General features: G+C 49.1%; 1 protein-coding gene across 1 annotated transcript; it reads right to left on the bottom strand.

Moving 5' to 3' along the window:
- Positions 1-3,589: 3,589 nt before the first annotated feature.
- Positions 3,590-16,371, bottom strand: LOC147119280 (uncharacterized). The gene is made up of 2 exons (XM_085984948.1): positions 16,056-16,371; positions 3,590-4,901 (listed from the first exon to the last, which is right to left on the bottom strand). The coding sequence occupies exon 2, from the start codon at positions 4,792-4,794 to the stop codon at positions 3,703-3,705; it is 1,092 nt and encodes a 363-aa protein (XP_085841074.1). The 5' UTR covers positions 4,795-4,901; positions 16,056-16,371; the 3' UTR covers positions 3,590-3,702.
- Positions 16,372-22,751: the final 6,380 nt, after the last annotated feature.

The raw sequence follows: 22,751 nt of genomic DNA, 5'->3' as shown, positions 1-22,751 counted from the left end.
CGCTGACAATTCTTACTGACTTGCACATTACACACAGTGGCACCTGCATTATCCACCAGAAAGAAGGGGAATGGGAATTGGTGGAGAATCGAGAGTCCCCAAATGTTGCCCCTCTCGTCTGGTACAGCAATCCCCTCGGCACGGGAATGGAGACAAGTCCAGTTATAGTGACGGGATGAGTTAAAGGTATTTACTCAGACAGGCGGAAGGCGGGAAGTGGTGTTCCACGGGGATCAGTGCTGGGACCACTGTTGTTCACCATTTACATGAATGATTTGGACTCGGGAATCAGAAGTACAATTTCAAAATTTGCAAACGACACTAAATTGGGGGGTGTAGTTAATACTGAGGAAGACTGCGATAACATCCTTGTAGAATTACTCAGTTGTGTTCAGTAAATAGCAGCATCTTTTAATTTGCTTTGACTGATCACATCACTATATAGTTACGTGAAAAACAGAAATCATTAACAGCTCCCAATTTCAGAATTGTCAGATTCAAACTCAACTTCATCCAAGTACAATCTAACATTTCAAAAATTGTAATGAATGTAGGCGAGATATTAGGACTGTTGTCCAACACAATCCAAACACAGTGACACACAAACAGATGGGCAGGTGTAGCTTCACAGCGAATCCTTTCAAGCCTCACTAAAAAGTGGCAGACTGGCAATCCATTGTTCACTAATGGAGTTGTGATCTTTGTAAATTAAGAAATGGAAATGTGTTAAAGAGTTGATTAACAGAGTGGGGCATCATCTCACTTTGATTTCTATTTCTGACACCAGGCAACAGAAAAAGGTCATTACAACACGACATAAACAGACTCTTCAGGTGTGAGACATCAGACTTCAGAACAACACGTCTGCCAGCTCTGGCCACAAACCTCAGTACAGTCAACCTTTCAGCAGCTGCAGCCCTGATTAAATAACTAGTAGTTTAACATGTCTAGTAGAGCTTTTGTGTCAAAATAGAAGAAATGTATTTGTGACACACACACAATTAATAATTAAATCACAATGTGATCGTGAGGATCGATTGTCGCCTCTTGATACCTTCCGTGCCCACCAGTCGAGGAAGGTATCAAGTGAACCGGTGGACACCGCCTGCTCCCTCTCCAGGGCCACCCGGGCAGGGACAAGACCACGGGAGAGAGGCAGGCAGCCAGAGTGACCCCCCCATGGGCCCCGCCCATCCTGGACCTACAAATTGCTGTTTTCGCCAGGCCCAAGAGCAGGTCCAGGAGAAGATCCTCCGACTTACCCACCCCCCTCCGCACCGGGCGGGCAAAGATTAGGAGCGTGAGGCTAAAGTGTAACCAAGAGTTGAGGAGCAGCCCCTTCAGGTAACTATACAGGGGCTGCAACCTCTCACACTGAATATACACACGGCCCATGGACTCCTCTAGGCCGCAAAAAGCACATCTGGCCTTGGAGTCTGGAAAGGAGCTTAAAAGCTGTTGCACACGACAGCTCCCTGCAACAATCTCCACCCCAGATCCCCAATGGTGCAGGGAAGGACCCCCGCGTAGAGAGCCCTCCATTGGGGAACCTCACCTCCGCCGGACAGCAAGATGACCCGCCAGTCTGATTGAGATTGGGCAATAAACAAAATGAATCAATAAATGATACAGAAACCCGAGTCCCCGGGTCCTCAGCCCTGGTGTGAAGTACGCTGGCCACCAATTTTCCGTTACTAACTCGCACCTCAGGCCCCGCCCAGTCTGGTTTAATTACTAAATGTTTTCTAACTCGGGTTCAGGCCTGTCATTCTGAGGTAAACAAGGCCTCAGTTATTGGTGTGTCCCACCCGAGCGGCTGTTAATGGCTTTAATAAACTGGCAGCAAGGTTTTTTTTAAAGGTGGAAAGTGGTGAAAAACGCCACTAGCGATGCCTCAAAACTCACAGACAGAGAAATCCACTTCATCAGCGCCCCTGCCACAGGACTCAATATCCACCCCCTCCACCACTGGTGCACTGTGTCTGCAGTATGTACGGTCTACAAGATGACCACGGTCAGGCTGTGTGGAGTCAAAGGCCAGGCAGCAGAATGGATGGAAAGATCGCAACAAACTTCCCTTAACTCCAACCCTCTGATTTCTGTTTTGTAGCCATCTTTCCATCCATTCTGCTGCCTGGCCCTTCATTCCACACGGCCTGACCTTGGTCATCTTGTCGATCTTACAATCTGTTTATGGATAGCAAGCTGGTTACAAAACAGGAAACAGAGAGTAGGGGTTGGGAGTAGCTGCTCAGACTGGCAAAAGGTGGGAAGTGGTGTTCCACAGGGATCGGTGCTGGGACCACTGTTATTCACCATTTACAGAAACGATTTCGACTCGGGAATCAGAAGAACAATTTCAAAATTTGTCGATAACACCAAATTGGGAGGTAGAGTTAATACTGAGGAAGACAAAATGCAAAAAGACATTAATAAATTTCAGAATGGGCGTGTAATTGGCAAATGAATGTCACTATAGATCAGTGTGAGGTGGTGTGTTTTGGTGGGAAGAATAAGGAGGCCACACACTGCTTGGACAAGGGGGTGAAATTGGGTTGCTTTGTGCCTCCCGCAATATTCAGCGGGAGGTTAGCGGCGGCGGAAGCCGGTAGCGCCCCGCGGCACTGCACCGCCGGCAATTACGTCATCACCGTGCGCAGCGCCCCGGCTGCCCCCTTGGGTTGCGACCCCTGACCTATCGCCGGACGATATGTCCGACAGGGTCAGGGGTCATTCCTGCAGCCGCCGCGACGCCACTTAAAGGGCAGGTATTGGGCGGCAACTTTTTATTTTGGCCGACTGCCAGCACCTGCCCCCTTCCCCTTTCTTCTTTGGGGTGTTGGCCGTGATCGCTCAGCCCGGCGCTCCTCTTGATCAGACACCCCGCTCCCCAGTGGTCCAGCAGGGCCCCGGTGCGCTCAGTGCTAGGCCCCTCCCCTTTAATCCAGGAGGGATGTCTGCTATGACGCGTTGCTATGAGCCGACGGGCATGGCGCTGTTACACGAAGCACCGTGAAATTCACTGGTAGCACCTCAAGAGGGGAGCGCTTCCAGTAGCACCCCGTCTCCTGCCTGGGGCGCTACCACTGAATTTAATGCACAGGGGCGCTAACTTTTTCGGGGCGCTAAAATTAGCCACAGCGACGTTAGCGACCCAAAGGGGACGCCACCGAATTTTCCCCCTAAGCGTCTAAATGGGCTGGAGGAGCAGAGGGATCCAGGGATACAGATACACAAATCACTAAAAGTAACGGCACAGGTTAGTCAGGCCATTAAAAAAAAAGCACTGGGCTACATTCCTAAAGGAGCCTCCTGTTCCATGCCTAGGAGCTCTGATCTATGGCAGAGAGCGGCTGGGACACTTTTCTCACACGCCTCAAGATTAATCCACACGGAGCCTTTGCTGTCAGTGAAGAGAGACGAGAAAGACCAAAGTGCCGTTTGCCCCTCTCAGTGTGGCCCTGAAGGACTGTGTCCAGGCTGAAGTTCTGTTCCCCCCGTACGATCCTCCCCCAGATTGTCCTTTCTGAGCTCCAGCCAGGTGATGCTAAACACTCAGGTGGGAAAGAAGAAAATCTACAACAATGTGTTTAAAACAAAGCTGATTTATTTGACATCTATCCAGAATATTAAACTCCAGCCCAGTTATAGGGGTTATTAACATCAGCAGAAACAAACCCCAACTGACAGAATGAACATGGTTCAGTCCTGGATGTGATTAACAGCAGCAACAACAGCAGAATCCAACCCCTGCAGTGACTTGTGAACTCGCTGGTGTGTCAGCAGGTTGGATGACTGAGCGAATCCCTTCCCACACACGACGCAGGTGAACGGCCTCTCCCCAGTGTGAGTGCGCTGGTGTCTCAACATGCTGGATGAACGAGTGAATCCTTTCCCACACTCAGAGCACCTGAACGGCCTCTCCCCAGTGTGAACACGTTGATGGCATGTCAGTACCCCGGAACTTTTATAGCACTTCCCACAGTCCGAGCATTTAAAAGGTCTCTCATCAGTGTGAACAAGTTGGTGTTTCAGCAGGTTGGATGACTGAGTGAATCCTTTCCCACACTCGGAGCAGGTGAACGGCCTCTCCCCAGTGTGAACATGCTGGTGTTTCAGCAGGTCGGATGAACTCCTGAATCCTTTCCCACACTCGGAGCAGGTGAATGGCCTCTCCCCAGTGTGAACTCGCTGGTGTACAGTGAGTTCTGATGATTGCTTGAACCCAGTCCCGCAGTTAGAGCATCTGAACGGTCTCTCGTCAGTGTGAACACGTTGATGCTGTGTCAGTTCCCCAGAACTTTTATAGCACTTCCCGCAGTCCGAGCATTTAAAAGGTCTCTCATCAGTGTGAACTTGCTGGTGTTTCAGCAGGCCGGATGACTGAGTGAATCTCTTCCCACACACGGAGCAGGTGAACGGTCTCTCCCCAGTGTGAGCGCGCTGATGATTCAGCAGGGTAGATGACTGAGCGAATCCCTTCCCACATACGGAGCAGGTGAACGGCCTCTCCCCAGTGTGAACTCGCTGGTGTGTCAGCAGGCTGGATGAATCAGTGAATCCCTTCCCACAGTCAGAGCAGGTGAATGGCCTCTCCCCAGTGTGAGTGTGCTGGTGTGTCAGCAGGTTGGATGAACGACTGAATCCCTTCCCACACTCAGAGCAGGTGAATGGCCTCTCCCCGGTGTGAATGCGCTTGTGTGTCGATAGGCCAGAGGATCGGCTGAAGCCTCGTCCACACACAGAACACGTATACGGTTTCTCCCCGCTGTGAGCGGTGCTTTTTGCTTCCATGTTCAGAGGCCGATGATATTCAGTTCCTGATGAATCGAGTGACTGTCAGATCTTGACGTGATGTGTGATTTGAGTTTCCCGTCTGCAAATTCTCCCCTTCTAATACCCTGTAAAATTAATTTAAAACAGGGAGCGTGAGAGAGAACCCACTAAAGAGGCAGGTTGTGAAATTGAGCTCAATTAATCTGGTCATTTGTGGGGCTGGCACCAGAAGAAAGTGACCATGAAAGCTGCCGGATTGTTGTAAAATCCCACTGGTTCACTAATGTCCTTCAGGGAAGGGAATCTGCCACCTGGTCTGGGCCTACACACAACTCTGGCCTCTATGGGAGGAGAGAGAGAGCGAGAGGTGGGAGTGGGAGGGGGAGGGGGCGAAGGAAAGGAACTTTATACATCTGCAACTTGACCAGAACTTTGACAGAACCTCCAAAACCCGCGACCTCCACCACCTAGAAGGACAAAGGCAGAAGGTGCATGGGAGCACCATCACCTCCAAGTTCCCCTCCAAGTCACACACCATCCTGGCTTGGACATATATCGCCATTGCTACATCATCACTGGGTCAAAATCCTGGAACTCCTTACACAACAGCATTGTGGGAGTACCTTCACCACACGGACTGCAGCGGTTCAAGAAGAAGGCTCACCACCCCCTTCTCAACGGGAAGCTGGGGATTGGCAGTATATTCTGGTCTTGTGAGCGACGCCCACATCCCAAGAATGAATTAAAGCAAATCTGTATATGTAAACTGGATTAAAAGCCTCCACAGAAATACTTGTTCCTAAAACAATATTCTTTTACATTGAAGGGACAGTGTCTGTTTAACTACCTAATCTCCCCCAGAATCCATCTCCCTTGACAGTCCCACATTGGAAATTGTTGGGTCCTCCTGGGCTCAGAAGTACTGGGGGTTAAACCCAGCAGCTCCTCCTCCATCTCCACTCCAGCTCAAACTGAAGCAACAAAAAGACCTAAACAGGCGGCCAGGGACCGACTTCCGTCAGCCTGCAATAAAACTCTTCCCGACAGCCGCTGACTAATGGCGGCCGCAGCACCCATAATTCCCCGCACCCCAGAAACCGCTCTATCCAAGAGACGCTGATTTCCCCGCTGAGAGTACACATGCTCCCCGGGGCCGCGGGCTATTCTGGGAGCCTGGCTCCTGTCCTTTGTCCCGATTCAGACTCGGTGGAACCGGCTGAAGAAACCGGGAAGCGGCGGCTCGGATGGGGGAGGCGCTGCACCCTGGGTTTCCTGGTGCCGGGGCCCTGGCCGAACGTCCGCTGGGCCCGGCCGCTCTGATTCTGATTGAGTTTTTGATGAGGTAACAGAGACAGTTGATGAGGGCAATGTGGTTAACGTGGTGTACATGGATTTCCAAAAGGCGTTCGACAAAGTGCCACATAATAGGCTTGCCAGCAAAGTTGAAGCCCATGGAATAAAAGGGACAGTGGCAGCATGGATATGAAATTGGCTAAGTGACAGAAAACAGAGAATAGTGGTGAACGGTTGTTTTTTGGACTGGAGTAAGGTACACAGTGGTGTTCCCCAGGGGTCGGTACTAGGACCACTGCTTTTCTTGATATATATATATATATATTAATGACTTGGCATGGATGAACTACAAAATTTGTTCATCCCAGTTTGGCATAAAAATAAAACAAAAAGGTGACTCAACCGTGGCTAACAAGGGAAATTAGGGATAGCATAAGATCCAAGGAGAGGACATATAAATTGGCCAGAAAAAGCAGTAAACCTGAGGATTGGGAGCAGTTTAGGATTCAACAAAGGAGGACAAAGGGATTAATTAAGAAGGGGAAAATAGAATATGAGAGTAAGCTTGCAGGGAACATAAAAACTGACTGTAAAAGCTTTTATAGATATGTGAAGAGAAAAAGATTGGTGAAGTCAAGCGTAGGTCCCTTGCAGTCAGAATCAGGGGAATTTATAATGGGGAACAAAGAAATGGCAGACCAATTAAATACATATTTTGGTTCTGTCTTCACAAAGAAGGACACAAATAACCTCCCAGAGATGTCGGGAATCAAAAGGGAATTGGATAAATACCTGAAGTAAAGAAATTTGCAGGGTTACGGGGAAAGGGCGGGGCAGTGGGACTCGCTGAAGTGGTCTTGCAGAGAGCCAGCATGGGCTCGATGGGCCGAATGGCCTCCTTCTGTGCTGTAACCATTCTATGATTCTATAAAATATTAGAAAATTTGTTCCACAGAAGCACGGGGTTTATCTACTTTTATTGATGAATTTAAAAAGTCTCTATTAAAACCTGAGCCAGTGTGTTGTGAGACAAAGAGCCTTGTGTACAATAAGGGGAATAAAGGCCCACAGCATCCCCTGGCCCCGGGCCCTGAACAAGGGACTGGAGAAACTCGCTGCCCTGCGGATCAGACAATCAGCCGGTGCTAGTCCCACCCCTCGGGCTCCCCGATTGGTTGGAGGACCCGCCGCCGGCTCGCTCCTCCAGCCCCGCCCCGCTCGCTCCCTATTGGTCAGAAGCTCCAGTCAATCAGGCCGTGGGCCCGGGTCCCGTGTCCCCGAGGAGATCACGTTCCCGTCCAACTGACGCCGCTCGGTCCGGGGCCTCGCGGACTCTCAGGTTTTTCTATTTCTCTTTATTCTCTCCCGATCCACCCCTCCCCCCACCCCGCGCGATTCTCCACCCAATCGGAGCGCAGAAAACTCACTTTGCATCACCGATCGCGACTCTGGAACCGACACCAAGGCCTTTCCCCGGAATGCCCCGCGCCGACTCCGTCCGGCAGGATCCGAGTGCGCAGGCGCAGCTCCGAGTGGGGTAGGGGGGTTGGTGTCCTCTGGGCATGCGCGGTTATTACCCTTGGTGACCGGGAGGGGTCGCCGTGCCGGACTCGACCCAAACCGCCGCCCCGCGTGAGCATGCGCGGACTCTCGGCTGTCAATCAATTAACAGCCAGAAGAGGTCGCTGGTGAGACCAGTGAAGAAAGAAAGACTTGCATTTATATAGCGCCTTATACCACCACCGGACGACCCAAAGCGCTTTGCAGTCAATGAAGTACTTTTTCAAGTGTAGTCACTGTTGTAATGTAGGAAAGGCGGAAGTCAATAAGCGCACAGCAAGCTCCCACAAACAGCAATGTGATAATAGAAACATAGAAGATAGGAGCAGGAGTAGGGCATTCGGCCCCTCGAGCCTGCTCCGCCATTCAATGCGATCATGGCTGATCATCCAAATTCAGTACCCTGTTCCTGCCATCTCCCCATATCCCTTGATCCCTTTAGCTTTAAGAAATATATCCAACTCCTTCTTGAATATATTTAATGAATTGGCCTCCACTGCCTTCTGTGGTAGAGAATTCCACAGTTCACCACTCTCTGGGTGAAGTAATTCCTCCTCATCTCTGTCCTAAATGGCTTACCCCTTATCCTTAGACTGTGACCCCTGGTTCTCGACTCCTCGGCCATCGGGAACATCCTTCCTGCATCGAGTCTGTCTAGTCCTGTTAGAATTTTATAAGTTTCAATGAGATCCCCTCTCATTCTTCTAAACTCCAGCGAATATAAGCTCAATCGACCCAATCTCTCCTCACACGTCATTCCTGCCATCCCAGGTATCAGCCTGGTGAATCTTCGCTGCACTCCCTCCATGGCAAGAACATCCTTCCTCAGATAAGGCGACCAAAACTGCACACAATACTCAAGGTGTGGTCTCACCAAGGCCCTGTACAACTGCAGCAAGACATCCTTGTTCCTGTACTCGAACCCTCTCGCTACGAAGGCCAACATACCATTTGCCTTCTTAACCGCCTGCTGCACCTGCATGCTTACCTTCAGCGACTGGTGCACAAGGACACCCAGTTCTCGTTGCACTTCCCCTTCTCCCAATCTATTGCCGTTCAGATAATAATCTGCCTTCCTGTTTTTGCCACCAAAGTGGATAACCTCGCATTTATCCACATTATACTGCATCTGCCATGCTTCTGCCCAATTACCCAACCTGTCCAAATCATACTGGAGTTTCTCGGCATCCTCCTCACAGCACACACGCCCACCCAGCTTTGTGTCGTCTGCAAACTTGGAGATATTACATCTAGTTCCCTCGTCTAGATCATTAATATATTTTGTGAATAGCTGGGGTCCAGTGGCTCAGTGGGTAGCACTCTCGCCTCTGAGTCAGAAAGTTGTGGGTTTAAGTCCCACTCCAGGGACTTGAGCACAAAATTCCAGGCTGGCACTCCAGTGCAGTACTGAGGGAGTGCAGAGGTGTCGATTTTTGCATGAGACGTTAAACTGAGGCCCTGTATAATGACCAGATAATCTATCTTTTTGTTATGTTAATTGAGGGATAAACATTGGCTAGGACACTGGGGGATAATTCCCCTGCTCATTCCCACATTACAGCAGTGACTACACCTCAAAAGTACTTCATTGGGTGTAAAGCACTTCAAGACGTCTGGTGGTCCTGAAAGGCACTATATAAATGCAAGCCTATCTTTCTCGAAATAGTGCCATGGGATCTTTTATATCTACCTGAGAGGGCAGACAGGGTCTCAGTTTAACGTCTCATCCAAAAGACGCCACCTCCAACCGTGCCGCACTCCCTCAGCACTGCACTGGAGTGTCAGCCTGGATTTTTGTGCTCAAGTCTCTGGAGTGGGACTTGAACCCACAACTTTCTGACTCAGAGGCGAGAGTGCTACCCACTGAGTCACTGGCTGACACTAAAGAATAAGCAGCTCTGACGAAAGGTCATCGACCTGAAACGTTAACTCTGTTTCTCTCTCCACAGATGCTGCCTGACCTGCTGAGTATTTCCAGCATTTTCTGTTTTTATTAAAGAAACGAGGGAGTGATTGCTGACAGGAAGAATGTTGGATCGTCCTGCACATGCGCACCTCCCTGGCGGCTGAGGCGAAACACCGACTCGCCCCCACCTGAGCCGCGCATGCATACCAGATGTTGCGGCTCCGCATGCGCGCCCGATGTTCCAACCACGGGGTTTTGTGCGCTGAGCATGCGCGTTGCGGACCGATCGGGACGGGCGATTGTGGAGCAGGAGGGAGAGCGCGGGGGCCATGAGCACATGTGCGGGATTCAGAGTCAACAGAGCGCTTTCTGGAGCGCCGGGTCTTGTGGGTATTACAGCCGCCATTACTGTTGATCCTTTCAACCAACCTGTGCAGCAGCTGGGGCCTGAAAATCAGCTTCACTGCCCCTAGGATCGGAAAGGGGAAAATTAAACAACAGTTTGCATCTGATCCTTTTCTGAACTCATTTTACAGGGTTATAGAAGTGGAGCAGTTACAGGCGGGAAGCTCAGACCAAACATCACGTCACGAACTGGCAGAGTCGCTCGATTCATCAGGACATGAATATCATCGGCCTTTGCACATGGAAGGAGAAAGCAGCGATCGCAGCGATGACAAACCGCACACGTGTTCGGTGTGTGGACGAGGATTTAGCCGATCGCCTGACCTGGTGAGACACATGCACCGTCACACCGGGGAGAAACCGGGTAAAGGTGGGGACGGTGGGAAGGGATTCAGTTCCCCGTCTGCAATAGAAGTTCAACGGCGCAGTCACATCAGGGACAGTCCGTTCACATGCTCTGTGTGGAAAGGGATTTGTTTGTTTATCCCACGTGCAAACACACCAGCGAGTTCACACTGGGGAGAGACCGTTTAACTGTTCTGACTGTGGGAAGAGCTTTAAAAGCCCCGGGGAACTGAAGGGACACCAGCTTGTTCACAATGATGAGAGACCATTTCAATGTTCTTACTGTGGGAAGATCTTTAAAAGCTCCAGGGATCTGAAGGAACACCAGCTTGTTCACACTGCGGAGATGCCATTCACCTGCTCCGTGTGTGGGAAGGGATTCGCTCAGCCCTCCAGCCTGCTGGTACACCAGCAAGTTCACACTGACGAGAGACCCTTTAAATGTTCTGACTGTGGGAAGAACTTTAAAAGCTCTAAGATCCTTAAGAGACACCAGCGTGTTCACACTGATCATAGAATCTAACAGCACAGAAGGAGGTGATTCGGCCCATCGTGTCTCTTTGAAACCCCAGCTTTATCCCCAGAACTCTGCAAACTAGTCCTCTTCAAGGACATGTCCAATTACCGTTGGAAAGTTCCTGTGGAACCTGATTCCAGCATCCTTTCAGATGGTGCGTTCCAGATCTTAACAACCCTCTGTGTGAAAACAATTCTCCTCATTCCCCTCTAGTTCTTTTAGCAACTATTTTAAATCTGTGACCTTTGGTTACCGACCCACCTGCCAGAGTGAACAGTTTCTCCCTACTTGCTCGATCAGAACCCCCCATCATTTTGAACACCTCTATTAGGTCTCCTCTTAACCTTCTCTGCTCTAAGGAGAACAATCCCAGCTTCTCCAATCTCTCCACATAACTGAAGTCCCTCATCCCTGGTACCATCCTGGTCAACCTCCTCTGTACCCTCTCCAAGGCCTTGACATCCTTCCTAAAGTGTGGTGCCGAGAACTGTACACAAGACTCCAGCTGAGGCCAAAACCCTGCAGCTGTACAAAACCCTGGTTAGGCCACACCTGGAGTACTGTGAGCAGTTCTGGGCACCACACCTTAGGAAGGATATATTGGCCTTGGAGGGAGTGCAGCGTAGGTTTACCAGAATGATACCCGGACTCCAAGGATTAAGTTACGGGGAGAGATTACACAAATTAGGGTTGTATTCCCTGGAATTTAGAAGGTTAAGGTGTGATCTGATCGAAGTTTTCAGGATATTAAGGGGAACAGATAGGGTAGATAGAGAGAAACTATTTCCACTGGTTGGGGATTCTAGGACTGGGGGCATAGTCTAAAAATTAGAGCCAGACCTTTCAGGAGTGAAATTAGGAAACACTTCTACACACAAAGGGTGGTAGAAGTTTGGAACTCTCTTCCGCAATCGGTCATTGATGCGAGATCAATTGTTAATTTTAAATCTGAGATTGATAGGTTTTTGTTAACCAAAGGTATTAAGGGATATGGGCCAAAGGCAGGTGTATGGAGTTAGATCACAGATCAGCCATGATCTCATTGAATGGTGGAACAGGCTCGAGGGGCTGAATGGCCTCCTCCTGTCCTATGTTCCTAACTAGTGATTTGTAAAGGTTTAGTGTAACTTCCTTGTTTTTGTGTTCAATGGCCCTATTGACAAAGCCAAGTATCCCATACGCTTTCTGAACCGCCTCACCAACTTGCCGTGGCACTTTCAAAGATTGGTGAATATGGACCCCCAGGTCCCTCTGCTCTTGCACCCCCTCAAAATAGTCCCATTTAGATTATACGGCCTCTCCCTGTTGTTTCTCCCAAAGTGCATCACTTCACACTTATCCTCATTTAATTTCATCTGCCTTGTGTCTGCTCATTTCACAGTCTGTCTTTGTCCTCCTGAAGTCTGCTACTACTATGCTCACTATTTACTACGTTGCCAAGTTTTGTATCATCCGTAAACTTCAAACTGGTACACCTATACCCAAGTCCAGGTCAGTTATATATAACAAGAAAAGCAATGGTCCTAATCCCGACCCCTGGGGGAACCCACTGCATACTTCCCTCCAGTCAGAAAATCATCCCTCAGCACTGCTCACTGCCTCCTCTCCCTTAGCCAATTATACCCAAATTACCATCAGCCCTGTAATTCCCTGTACTTCTATTTTCCGAGTAAGTCTCTTATGTGGTACTTTATCAAAAGCCTTTTGAAAGTCCGTATATACATCTGCTGCACTACCTTCATCAACCCTCTACAAAGAATTCAATCAGTTTAGTCAGACACGATTTACCTTTAACAAATCCATACTGGCTGCCCCTTATTAACCCATGCTTCTCCAAGTGAGAATTAATTTTGTCCTTGACAATGGTCTCTAGTCATATGCCCATCACTGACATTAGACTGATTGGCCTGTAGTTACCAGGTTTATCCCTCTCCCCTTTTTTAAACAGGGTGTAACATTTGCAATCCTCCAGTCTTCTGGCACCACTCCCATATATCTGAGGGAGATTGAAAGATTGTGGTCGGAGCTTCTGCTATCTCCACCCTAGCTTCCCTCAGCAATCTAGGATACATCCCACCTGGACCGGGTGACTTGTTAACTTTGAGTGATGACAACCTATTTAGCACCTCCTTTCTATCTATTTTTATCCAATTTCTCTACTCCCCCCTCCTCTACTGCGACATTAACTTCATCCTCTTCTTTTGTGGAGACAGATGCTAAGTACTCATTCAGTACCTCAGCCACGCCCTCTGCCTCCGTATGATGAGCTCCTATTTGGTCCCTAATCGGCCCCACCATTCCTTTAACTATCCTTTTACTTTTCATATGTGTATAAAAGATTTTTGGGTTCCCTTTTACGTTACCCACTAATCTTTTCTTGTACTCTCTCCCTTGTGTCAGCTGTGTCTCAGTGGGTAGCACACTCGCCTTTGAGTCAGAAGGTTGTGGGTTCTAGTTCCACTCCAGGGACTTGAGCACATAAAGCTAGGCTGACGTTCCAGTGCAGGGCTGAGGGAATGCTGCACTGTCGGAGGTGCTGTCTTTCTGATGAGACTTTAAACTGAGGTCCCGTCTGCTCTCTCAGGTGGATGTAAAAGATCCCATGGCACTATTTTGAAGAAGAGTAGGGGAGTTATCCCTGGTGTCCTGGCCAATATTTATCCCTCAACCAACAGAACAAAAACAGATAATCTGGTTATTATCACATTGCTGTTTGTGGGAGCTTGCTGAGCACAAATTGGCTGCCGTGTTTCCCACATTACAACAGTGACTCCACTTCAAAAGTACTTCATTGGCTGTAAAGAGCTTTGAGATGTCTGGTGGTCGTGAAAGGCACTATATAAATGCAAGTCTTTCTTTCATATATCCTTTTTCAATTTCCCCCACAGTCTCTGTATTCTCCTGGTTTTTGACCGTATTCTACTGGAATTTTTTGAGGATGTAACTGGTAAAATAGATAAGGGAGAACCAGTGGATGTGGTATATTTGGACTTTCAGAAGGCTTTCGATAAGGTCCCGCATAAGAGATTAGCGTGCAAAATTAAGGCACATGGGATTGGGGGCAAGGTATTGACTTGGATAGAAAACTGGTTGGCGGACAGAAAGCAAAGAGTTGGAATAAACGGGTCATTTTCTGAGTGGCAGGCAGTGACTAGTGGGGTACCGCAAGGATCGGTCCTAGGACCCCAGCTGTTCACAATATATATTAATGATGATCTGGACGAGGGAATTGGATGTAATATCTCCAAATTTGCAGACGACACAAAGCTGGGGGAGAGGATATGCTGTGAGGAGGATGTCGTGAAACTCCAGCACGATTTGGACAGGTTGGGTGATTGGGCAGAAACATGGCAAATGCACTATAATGCAGGGCAGCACGGTGGCATAGTGGTTAGCACTGTTGCCTCACAGCGCCAGGGACCCGGGTTCGAATCCGGCCTCGGGTGACTGTGTGGAGTTTGCACATTCTCCCCGTGTTTGCGTGGGTTTCCTCCGGGTGCTCCGGTTTCCTCCCACAGTCCAAAAGATGTGCGGGTTAGGTTGATTGGCTATGATAAATTGACCCTTAGTGTTAGGGGGATTAAATACGTGGGGTTACAGGGATAGGGTGGGATATGTGTCGGTGCAGGCTCGATGGGCCGAAATGGCCTCTATCTGCACTGTGGGGTTTCTGTGATTTCTGTGAATGTGGATAAATGTGAGGTTATCCACTTTGGTGGCAAAAACAGGAGGGCAGATTACTATTTGAATGGCAATAGATTGGGAGAAGGGGAAGTGCAAAGAGACCTGGGTGTTCTTGTGCACCAGTCGCTGAAGGTGAGCATGCAGGTGCAGCAGGTGGTTAAGAAGGCAAATGGTATGTTGGCCTTCGTAGCAAGAGGGTTCGAGTACAAGAACAAGGATGTCTTGCTGCAGTTGTACAGGGCCTTGGTGAGACCACACCTTGAGTATTGTGTGCAGTTTTGGTCACCTTAGCTGAGGAAGGACGTTCTTGCCATGGAAGGAGTGCAGCGAAGATTCACCAGGCTGATACCTGGGATGGCAGGAATGACGTATGAGGAGAGATTGTGTCGATTGGGCTTATACTCACTGGAGTTTAGAAGATTGAGAGGGGATCTCATCGAAACCTATAAAATTCTGTCAGGCCTGGACAGACTAGATGCAGGAAGGATGTTTCTGATGGCCGGGGAGTCCAGAACCAGGGGTCATAGTCTAAGGATAAGGGGTAAGCCATTTAGGACTGAAATGAGGAGGAATTTCTTCACCCAGAGAGTGGTGAACCTGTGGAATTCTCTGCCACAGAGGGCGGTGGAGGCCAGTTCATTAAGTATATTCAAGAAAGAGTTGGATATATTTCTTAAGGCTAAAGGGATCAAGGGATATGGGGAGAAGGCAGGGACCGGGTACTGAATTTGGATGATCAGCCATGATCTCATTGAATGGCGGAGCAGGCTCGAAGGGCCGAATGGCCTACTCCTGCTCCTATCTTCTATGTATCTATGTATCTATGTACCTGACATTTGTCGTAAACCTCCTTTTTCTGCTTTATTCTAACCTCTACATCCTTTGTCATCCAGGGAGCTCGAGCTTTGGATGCCCCATCTTTCCTCCTTATGGGAATATGATTGGTTTGTACCCGGTGTCAAATTTTGTTTTATAACGTTCCCGTGAAGCGCGTTGGGACATTTTATTACATTAAAGATGTTATATAAATACAAATAGTTGTTACTGTCTGAAACTAACAAATTCCACAGAGGAAAAATAACAGTATTTTTACTCCCAAATATTAAATATTTTGTTCCACGGGGTTTATCTGTTTTCATTCATGAATTTAAAAAGTCTCCATTGAAACCTGAGCCTTGTGTCCAATAAGGGGAATAAAGGCCCACAGCCTCCCCTGGTCCTGAACAAGGGACTGGAGAAACTCGCTGCCCTGCGGATCAGACAATCAGCCGGCGCTAGTCCCGCCCCTCGGGCTCCCCGATTGGTTGGAGGATCCGCCGCACCGCTCGCTCCCTATTGGTCGGAAGCTCCCGTCAATCAGGCCGCGGGCGGCCCTCGCGGACTCTCAGGTTTTTCTATTTCTCTTTATTCTCTCCCGATCCACCCCTCCCCCACCCCGCGCGATTCTCCACCCAATCGGAGCGGAGAAAACTCACAATAACAACAGAAAATGCTGGAAAAACTCAGCAGGCCAGGCAACATTCGTGGAGAGAAATTAGAGTTGAAATTAGAGTTCCGGAGAAAACTCACTTTCCGTCACCGATCGCGACTCTGGAACCAACACCAAGGTCTTTCCCCGGAATGCCCCGCGCCGACTCCGTCCGACAGCATCCGAGTGCGCAGGCGCAGCTCCGAGTGGGGGGGAAAGAGAGTTTGGTCTCCTCTGGGCAAGCGCGGTTATTACCCTTGGTGACCAGCAGGGGTCGCTGTGCCGGATTGGTTGGAGGACCCGCCGCCCGCTCGGTCCTCCAGATCCGTCAATCACCAGGACAGTGTGAGCTGAGCATGCGCGGACCTTGGCAGCAGCCGCTGACACATCAGGTGATAGAGCTCAGGGAGCGGGTTCATGAACCCCGGGGGGACGCGGGCCGCTCACACCCCGAGCTCAGGGAGCGGGTTCATGAACCCCGGGGGGACGCGGGCTGCTCACACCCCGAGTGGGGCCCCAGGCCCCATTATTAAAACACTCAACATTATCAGCCCGCCGCTTCCCGGTTTCTCCCGATTTGCTCATCAAAGGGGCCCCGCGCCAAACGCCGGGACGGACAGGAAGTCAGGGAGCGTCTGTAAATGGAGGAGAAATGGCGACTGGTCAGGGAGCGTCTGTAAATGAAGGCGAAATAGTGACTGGTCAGGGAGCGTCTGTAAATGATGAAGTTACTATTTTTAATTAACAAATATATATGACTGATTTTAATTAGACTCTTTTCCATGTCCCAGCTCCTGTAAATACTGGCTGTAAAGGGGCCGGACTCTCAGGAGGCGCCACACCACTGCCTGCTCGTGTGAAAGAGATCGCGCATCAGATTAATGTGCTTCTGCTGTGTGTGTGTTTAACAATGTGCCCGCAGCTGTTTACGAAATGTGGGGAATCAGTGAGTGTAGAACTGAACCCAGCCAGAGTCAGCACCTTCAGGGGAGGAGAGGGAGGGGAACCAGTGAATGTAGAACTGAACCCAGCAGAGATAGCACCTTCAGGGGAGGTGAGGGAGGGGAACCAGTGAGTGTAGAACTGAACCCAGCCAGAGTCAGCACCTTCAGAGGAGGAGAGGGAGAGGAACCAGTGAATGTGGAACTGAACCCAGCCAGAGTCAGCACCTTCAGGGGAGGAGAGAGAGGGGAACCAGTGAGTGTAGAACTGAACCCAGCCAGACTCAGCACCTTCAGGGGAGGAGAGGGAGGGGAACCAGTGAATGTGGAACTGAACCCAGCCAGAGTCAGCACCTTCAGGGGAGGAGAGGGAGGGGAACCAGTGAGTGTAGAACTGAACCCAGCCAGAGTCAGCACCTTCAGGGGAGGAGAGGTATCCTGTAGATCGAGCTTTACTCTGTATCTAACCCGTGCTGCACCAGCCCTGGGGGTGTTTGATGGGACAGTGTAGAGGGAGCTTTACTCTGTATCTAACCCGTGCTAATCAGCCACTCAATTTGTTGTACTGAATAATAAACTATTTCAGTTCGGTATTGATTTTCTGAAGCTGTGTATAATTGTAATGGTGGGCCTGTGCTGTGAGTGTATTGATTTTCTGAAGCTGTGTATAATTGTAATGGTGGGCCTGTGCTGTGAGTGTATTGATTTTCTGAAGCTGTGTATAATTGTAATGGTGGGCCTGTGCTGTGAGTGTATTGATTTTCTAAAGCTGTGTATAATTGTAATGATGGGCCTGTGCTGTGAGTGTATTGATTTTCTGAAGCTGTGTATAATTGTAATGGTGGGCCTGTGCTGTGAGTGTATTGATTTTCTAAAGCTGTGTATAATTGTAATAAATAGAACACCAGGTTATCGTCCAACAGTTTTATTTGAAATCACAAGCTTTCGGAGCACTGCTCCTTCGTCAGGTGAAGTGGAGAGATGCATAAAAACACAGCTTATATAGTCAGAGAATAATGTTAGATGTTTACAGGTAATCTTTCTAACTGCCATTTATCACACCTCGGCAGAGAGATAATCACAGCAATCAAAGGTGTAAATGGTGTCCAAACAGGTCAGTCAGGAAAACATTACATCAAAGCAATCGAGCAGAAATTGATAGCCAAGTTCCGCACTCATGAGGACAGCCTGAACCGGGATCTTGGGTTCATGTCACGCTACATGTAACCCCACCTGACGTAGGGTCATCCAGACTCGAGTCGTCGTTGGCTTGTTCTCTCCACACAGATGCGGCCGGACCTGCTGTGATTTCCAGCAAAAAAAATGTTTTTTGTCTTTTTTTGTTTTTCATACAGACCCCAGCATCTGCAACATTTGACCCCTTGTGACCCCACCTCATTGCTCTTTGATGTAATGTTTTCCTGACTGACCTGTTTGGACACCATTCACACCTTTGATTGCTGTGATTATCTCTCTGCTGAGGTGTGATAAATGGCAGTTAGAAAGATTACCTGTAAACATCTGACATTATTCTCTGACTATATAAGCTGTGTCTTTATGCATCTCTCCACTTCACCTGAAGAAGGAGCAGCGCTCCGAAAGCTTGTGATTTCAAATAAAGCTGTTGGACTATAACCTGGTGTTGTGTGATTTCTTACATTTGTCCACCCCAGTCCAACACCGGCATCTCCACACTATAATTGTAATGGTGGGCCTGCGCTGTGAGTGTATTGATTTTCTGAAGCTGTGTATAATTGTAATGCTGGGCCTGCGCTGTGAGTGTATTGATTTTCTGAAGCTGTGTATAATTGTAATGGTGGGCCTGCGCTGTGAGTGTATTGATTTTCTGAAGCTGTGTATAATTGTAATGGTGGGCCTGTGCTGTGAGTGTATCCGAGTGTTGCTCCTGAGGATCCCAGAGTGCGCGGCTCCAGCTGTCTGGGGCCTGGAATCACAGGGTTGAAGTTTCATTGACTTTAGTGATCGAATGACATGGAATATACAGTCCAGATACAGGCCATTCGGCCCCACTAGTCTCTGGTGCTGCTGTTTATCCTCCACACGAGTCTCCTCCCATTCTGTCTGCCTCATCTCAGCCTTTCAGCATATCTTTCTATTCCCTTCTCTCTCCTGGACTCGTCTCGTTTCCTTTTGAAAGTATCTGAGCTATTTACCACTTCCTGCGGCAGCGAGTTCCACATTCTAACCACTCTCTGAGTAAAGACATTTCACCTTATTTCCCTGTTGGATTTATTAGTAACTCTCTTGTATTTATGGCCCTAATTTTAGATTCTCCCACAAGTGTAAATATTCTTTCCACATCTCCCCTGTCCAACCCATTCATCATTTTAAAGACTTCTATCAGGTCACCTCTAAGTCTTCAGTTTTCTCAGGAAGTCCCAACATGTTTAATCTTTCCCGATAGCTGTAATCTCTCAGTCCTGGTCCCATCCTTGTAAATCTTTTTTGCACTTTCTCCCGTCCCTTGATCACTTTCTTATAGTATGGAGACCGGAACTGTGCACAGTACGCCTGTGGGAAGTGTGGCCTGACCAGGTCCTATACAAGTTTAACATAACTTTACTACTTTTGAATTCTATACACCTAGAAATAAATCCCACTGCTTTGTTAACATTGTTAATTGCTTTTCTGACCTGTGATGCTGCTTTTAAATGATTTGTTCGCCTGTATCCCTCGATTCCTTTGCTCTTTTATCCCATTCAGTTTGTTATTTTCTAAGGTGTCGGTGATATTTCTGTTTTTCCAACCAAAGTGCATCACCTCACATTTATCGATGTTAAAGTTCATTTGCCACTTAACTGCCCAGTCTGCAAGTTTTTTAATATCTTCTTGTAATATGTTGCATTCTTCCTCAGTGTTAGCTATACCCCCTAGTTTGGTATCATCTGCAAATTGAGTTCATTAATCCTAAGTCCAAATCATCAATGCAAGGGAAAATGCTAGAATCTATTATTCGGGACATGGTAACTTCTCTTATCTGGAAGGAGGAGAGCATGCCAGGGGATCTCAGACACCGTAATTCTGACCATCTTCAAGAAAAGTGACAAGTCCGATTGCGGTAATTACAGAGGAGTTTCCCTGCTGTCTGCCACAGGGAAAAACATCGCAAGAATCCTCCTCAATCGCCTTCTCCCAGTGGCTGAAGAGCTCCTCCCAGAGTCACAATGCGGATTCCACCCACTAAGGGACACAATGGACATGATCTTCACCGCGTGTCAACTACAAGAGAAATGCAGGGAACAGCACCAACCGCTGTACATGGCCTTACATAGAAACATAGAAGATAGGAGCAGGAGTAGGCCATTCGGCCCTTCGAGCCTGCTCCGCCATTCAACGAGATCATGGCTGATCATCCAAACCTTAGCACCCGGTCCCTACACCGACAGCCATCCCACCCAAGCCCTATCCCCGTAACCCCACATATTTAATCCCCTCTAACACTAAGGGCCAATTTTTATCATGGCCAATCAACCTAACCTGCACATCTTTGGACTGTGGGAGGAAACTGGAGCACCCGGAGGAAACCCACGCAAACACGGGGAGAATGTGCAAACTCCACACAGACAGTCACCCGAGGCCGGATTTGAACCCGGGTCCCTGGCGCTGTGAGGCAACAGTGCTAACCACTCACAAAGTTCTCACAAAGGCCTTCGACACTGTGAACCGTGAGGGATTATGGAGTGTCCTCCTCAAATTCGGCTGCCCTCAAAAGTTTGTCACTATCCTCCACCTGCTTCACGACAATATGCAAGCCGTGATCCTGACCAACGGTTCCACCACAGACCCAATTCACGTAGGGACCGGGGTCAAGCAAGGCTGTGTCATCGCACCAACGCTCTTCTCCATCTCACCCTCAGTAAGCTCCCCGCTGGAGTGGAGCTAATTTACAGAACAAACGGGAAACTGTTCAACCTCTGTCACTTCCAGTCCAGGTCCAAGGTCATCCCATCCTCTGTTGTCAAATTACAGTATGCAGACGACGCTTGCGTCTGTGCACACTGAGGTCGAACTCCAAACCATCGTCGACGCTTTCACCAAAGCCTACGAGAGCATAGGCCTTACACTAAACATTCCATAAGACAAAGGTCCTCTACCAACCTGCCCCCGCCACACAGTACTGCCCCCCGATTATCAAAATCCACGACAAGGCCTTGAACAACGTGGACCACTTTCCATACCTCGGGAGCCTACTGTCAACAAGGGCAGACATCGATGACGAAGTCCAACACCGCTTTCAGTGTGCCAGTGCAGCCTTCGGTCGCCTGAGGAAGAGAGTGTTTGAAGACCAGGACCTCAAACCCGGCACTAAGCTCATGGTCTACAGAGCAGCAGTGATACCCGCCCTGCTGTATGCCTCAGAGACATGGACCATGTACAGCAGGCACCTCAAAGCACTGGAGAGGTACCACCAACGCTGCCTGCACAAGATCCTGCAAATTAATTGGCAGGATAGGCACACCAACGTCAGTGTTCTCGCTCAGGCCAACATCCCCAGCATCGAAGCTTTGACCACGGTCAATCAGCTCCGATGGACGGGTCACATCGTCCACATGCCCGATACGAGACTCCCAAAACAAGTGCTCTACTCGGAGCTCCGGCACGGCAAGAGAGCACCAGGTGGGCAGAGGAAACGCTTCAAGGACACCCTCAAAGCCTCCTTGGGAAAAAGTGCAACATCCCCACCGACACCTGGGAATCCCTGGCCCAAGACCGCACAAAGTGGAGGAGAAGCATCCAGGAAGGCGCCGAACACCTCGAGTCTCTTCGCCGGGAGCAAGCGGAAACCAAGCGCAAGGAGCGCACGTTAACCCAAGCACCCCACCCACCCACCCGCTCCTTCAACCACCATCTACCCCACCTGTGACAGAGACTGTAGGTCCCGCATTGGACTCATCAGTCACCTGAGAACTCATTGTTAGTGGAAACGTCATCCTCGGTTCCGAGGGACTGTCTAAGAAGAAGCTGTCTCGCCCAAAGTCACCACCGCCGCCCGTACATGCTCAGCTCACACTGCCCGAGTGATTGACAGGAGCTCCGGACCAATAGGAAGAGTGGGGCGGGGCTGGAGGACTGAGTTGGCGGTTGGTCTTCCAGCCAATTGGAGTCTGAGGGGCGGGGCTTGCGGCACCTAGTGGGTGCGGCTCAGCCCGGAGCTCTCTCATTGGCTGAAACTCTGCATCATTTTCAAACCTGATTTCTCTCAAACTCCAGGAGAAAACTGGGCCTTTCTGTTGTGGCTTTAAACAGATGAAACCCTGTGGGGTGGAGCAAACATCGCAACATTTGGTAGTGAAATGGATTCATTCAGGACAGACAGCAGGGATTATTTCAGGAAATAACACAGTGTAGTGAGGGAGGAAATGCAGTGGATGTTGTGGAGATGGATTGTCCAAAGGTGTTTGATAAGGTGCCGGACAGGAGGCTTGTTGATCAAATTAAGGCTCACAGTGTTAAAGGGAGTGGGGCAGCGTGGATAGGAAGTTGGGTAAAGGGCAGAAAACAGAGAGTAGTGGTTAATGGATGTTCAGACTGGAGGGATGTAAACAGTGGTGTCCCCCAGGGTCAGTGTTGGCACCATTGCTCTTAATATAAAGAAATGATCTGGGCTTGGGTTTAGGGTCAAAAGATCAAAATCTCCAGATGAGACCAAAACAGGGAGCGTGGGGAACTGTGAAAAGCACTGCAAGTGACTTCAGTGTGAATACACAGGTTAGTAAATGGGGCATGTAGGTGATAGATGACATTTAACACAGAGAAATGTGAGGTTATACATTTTGGGAGGAAGATAATCGTAGGAAATGTAGATTAAATGGTAAAATAACATAAAAGTGTAAG

The sequence above is a fragment of the Somniosus microcephalus genome, chromosome 4, assembly GCF_052327205.1.
Source record: "Somniosus microcephalus isolate GS21.2 chromosome 4, FLI_Smic_1.0, whole genome shotgun sequence".
Lineage (NCBI taxonomy): Eukaryota > Metazoa > Chordata > Chondrichthyes > Squaliformes > Somniosidae > Somniosus > Somniosus microcephalus.
Note: the sequence above shows the minus strand (reverse complement) of the source record. Positions and strands in the feature narration are given on the sequence as shown.

What these genes read in the sequence shown, in the direction of transcription:
- LOC147119280 (XM_085984948.1), bottom strand. Translation starts at nt 4,794, where the DNA reads ATGGAAGCAAAAAGCACCGCTCACAGCGGGGAGAAACCGTATACGTGT.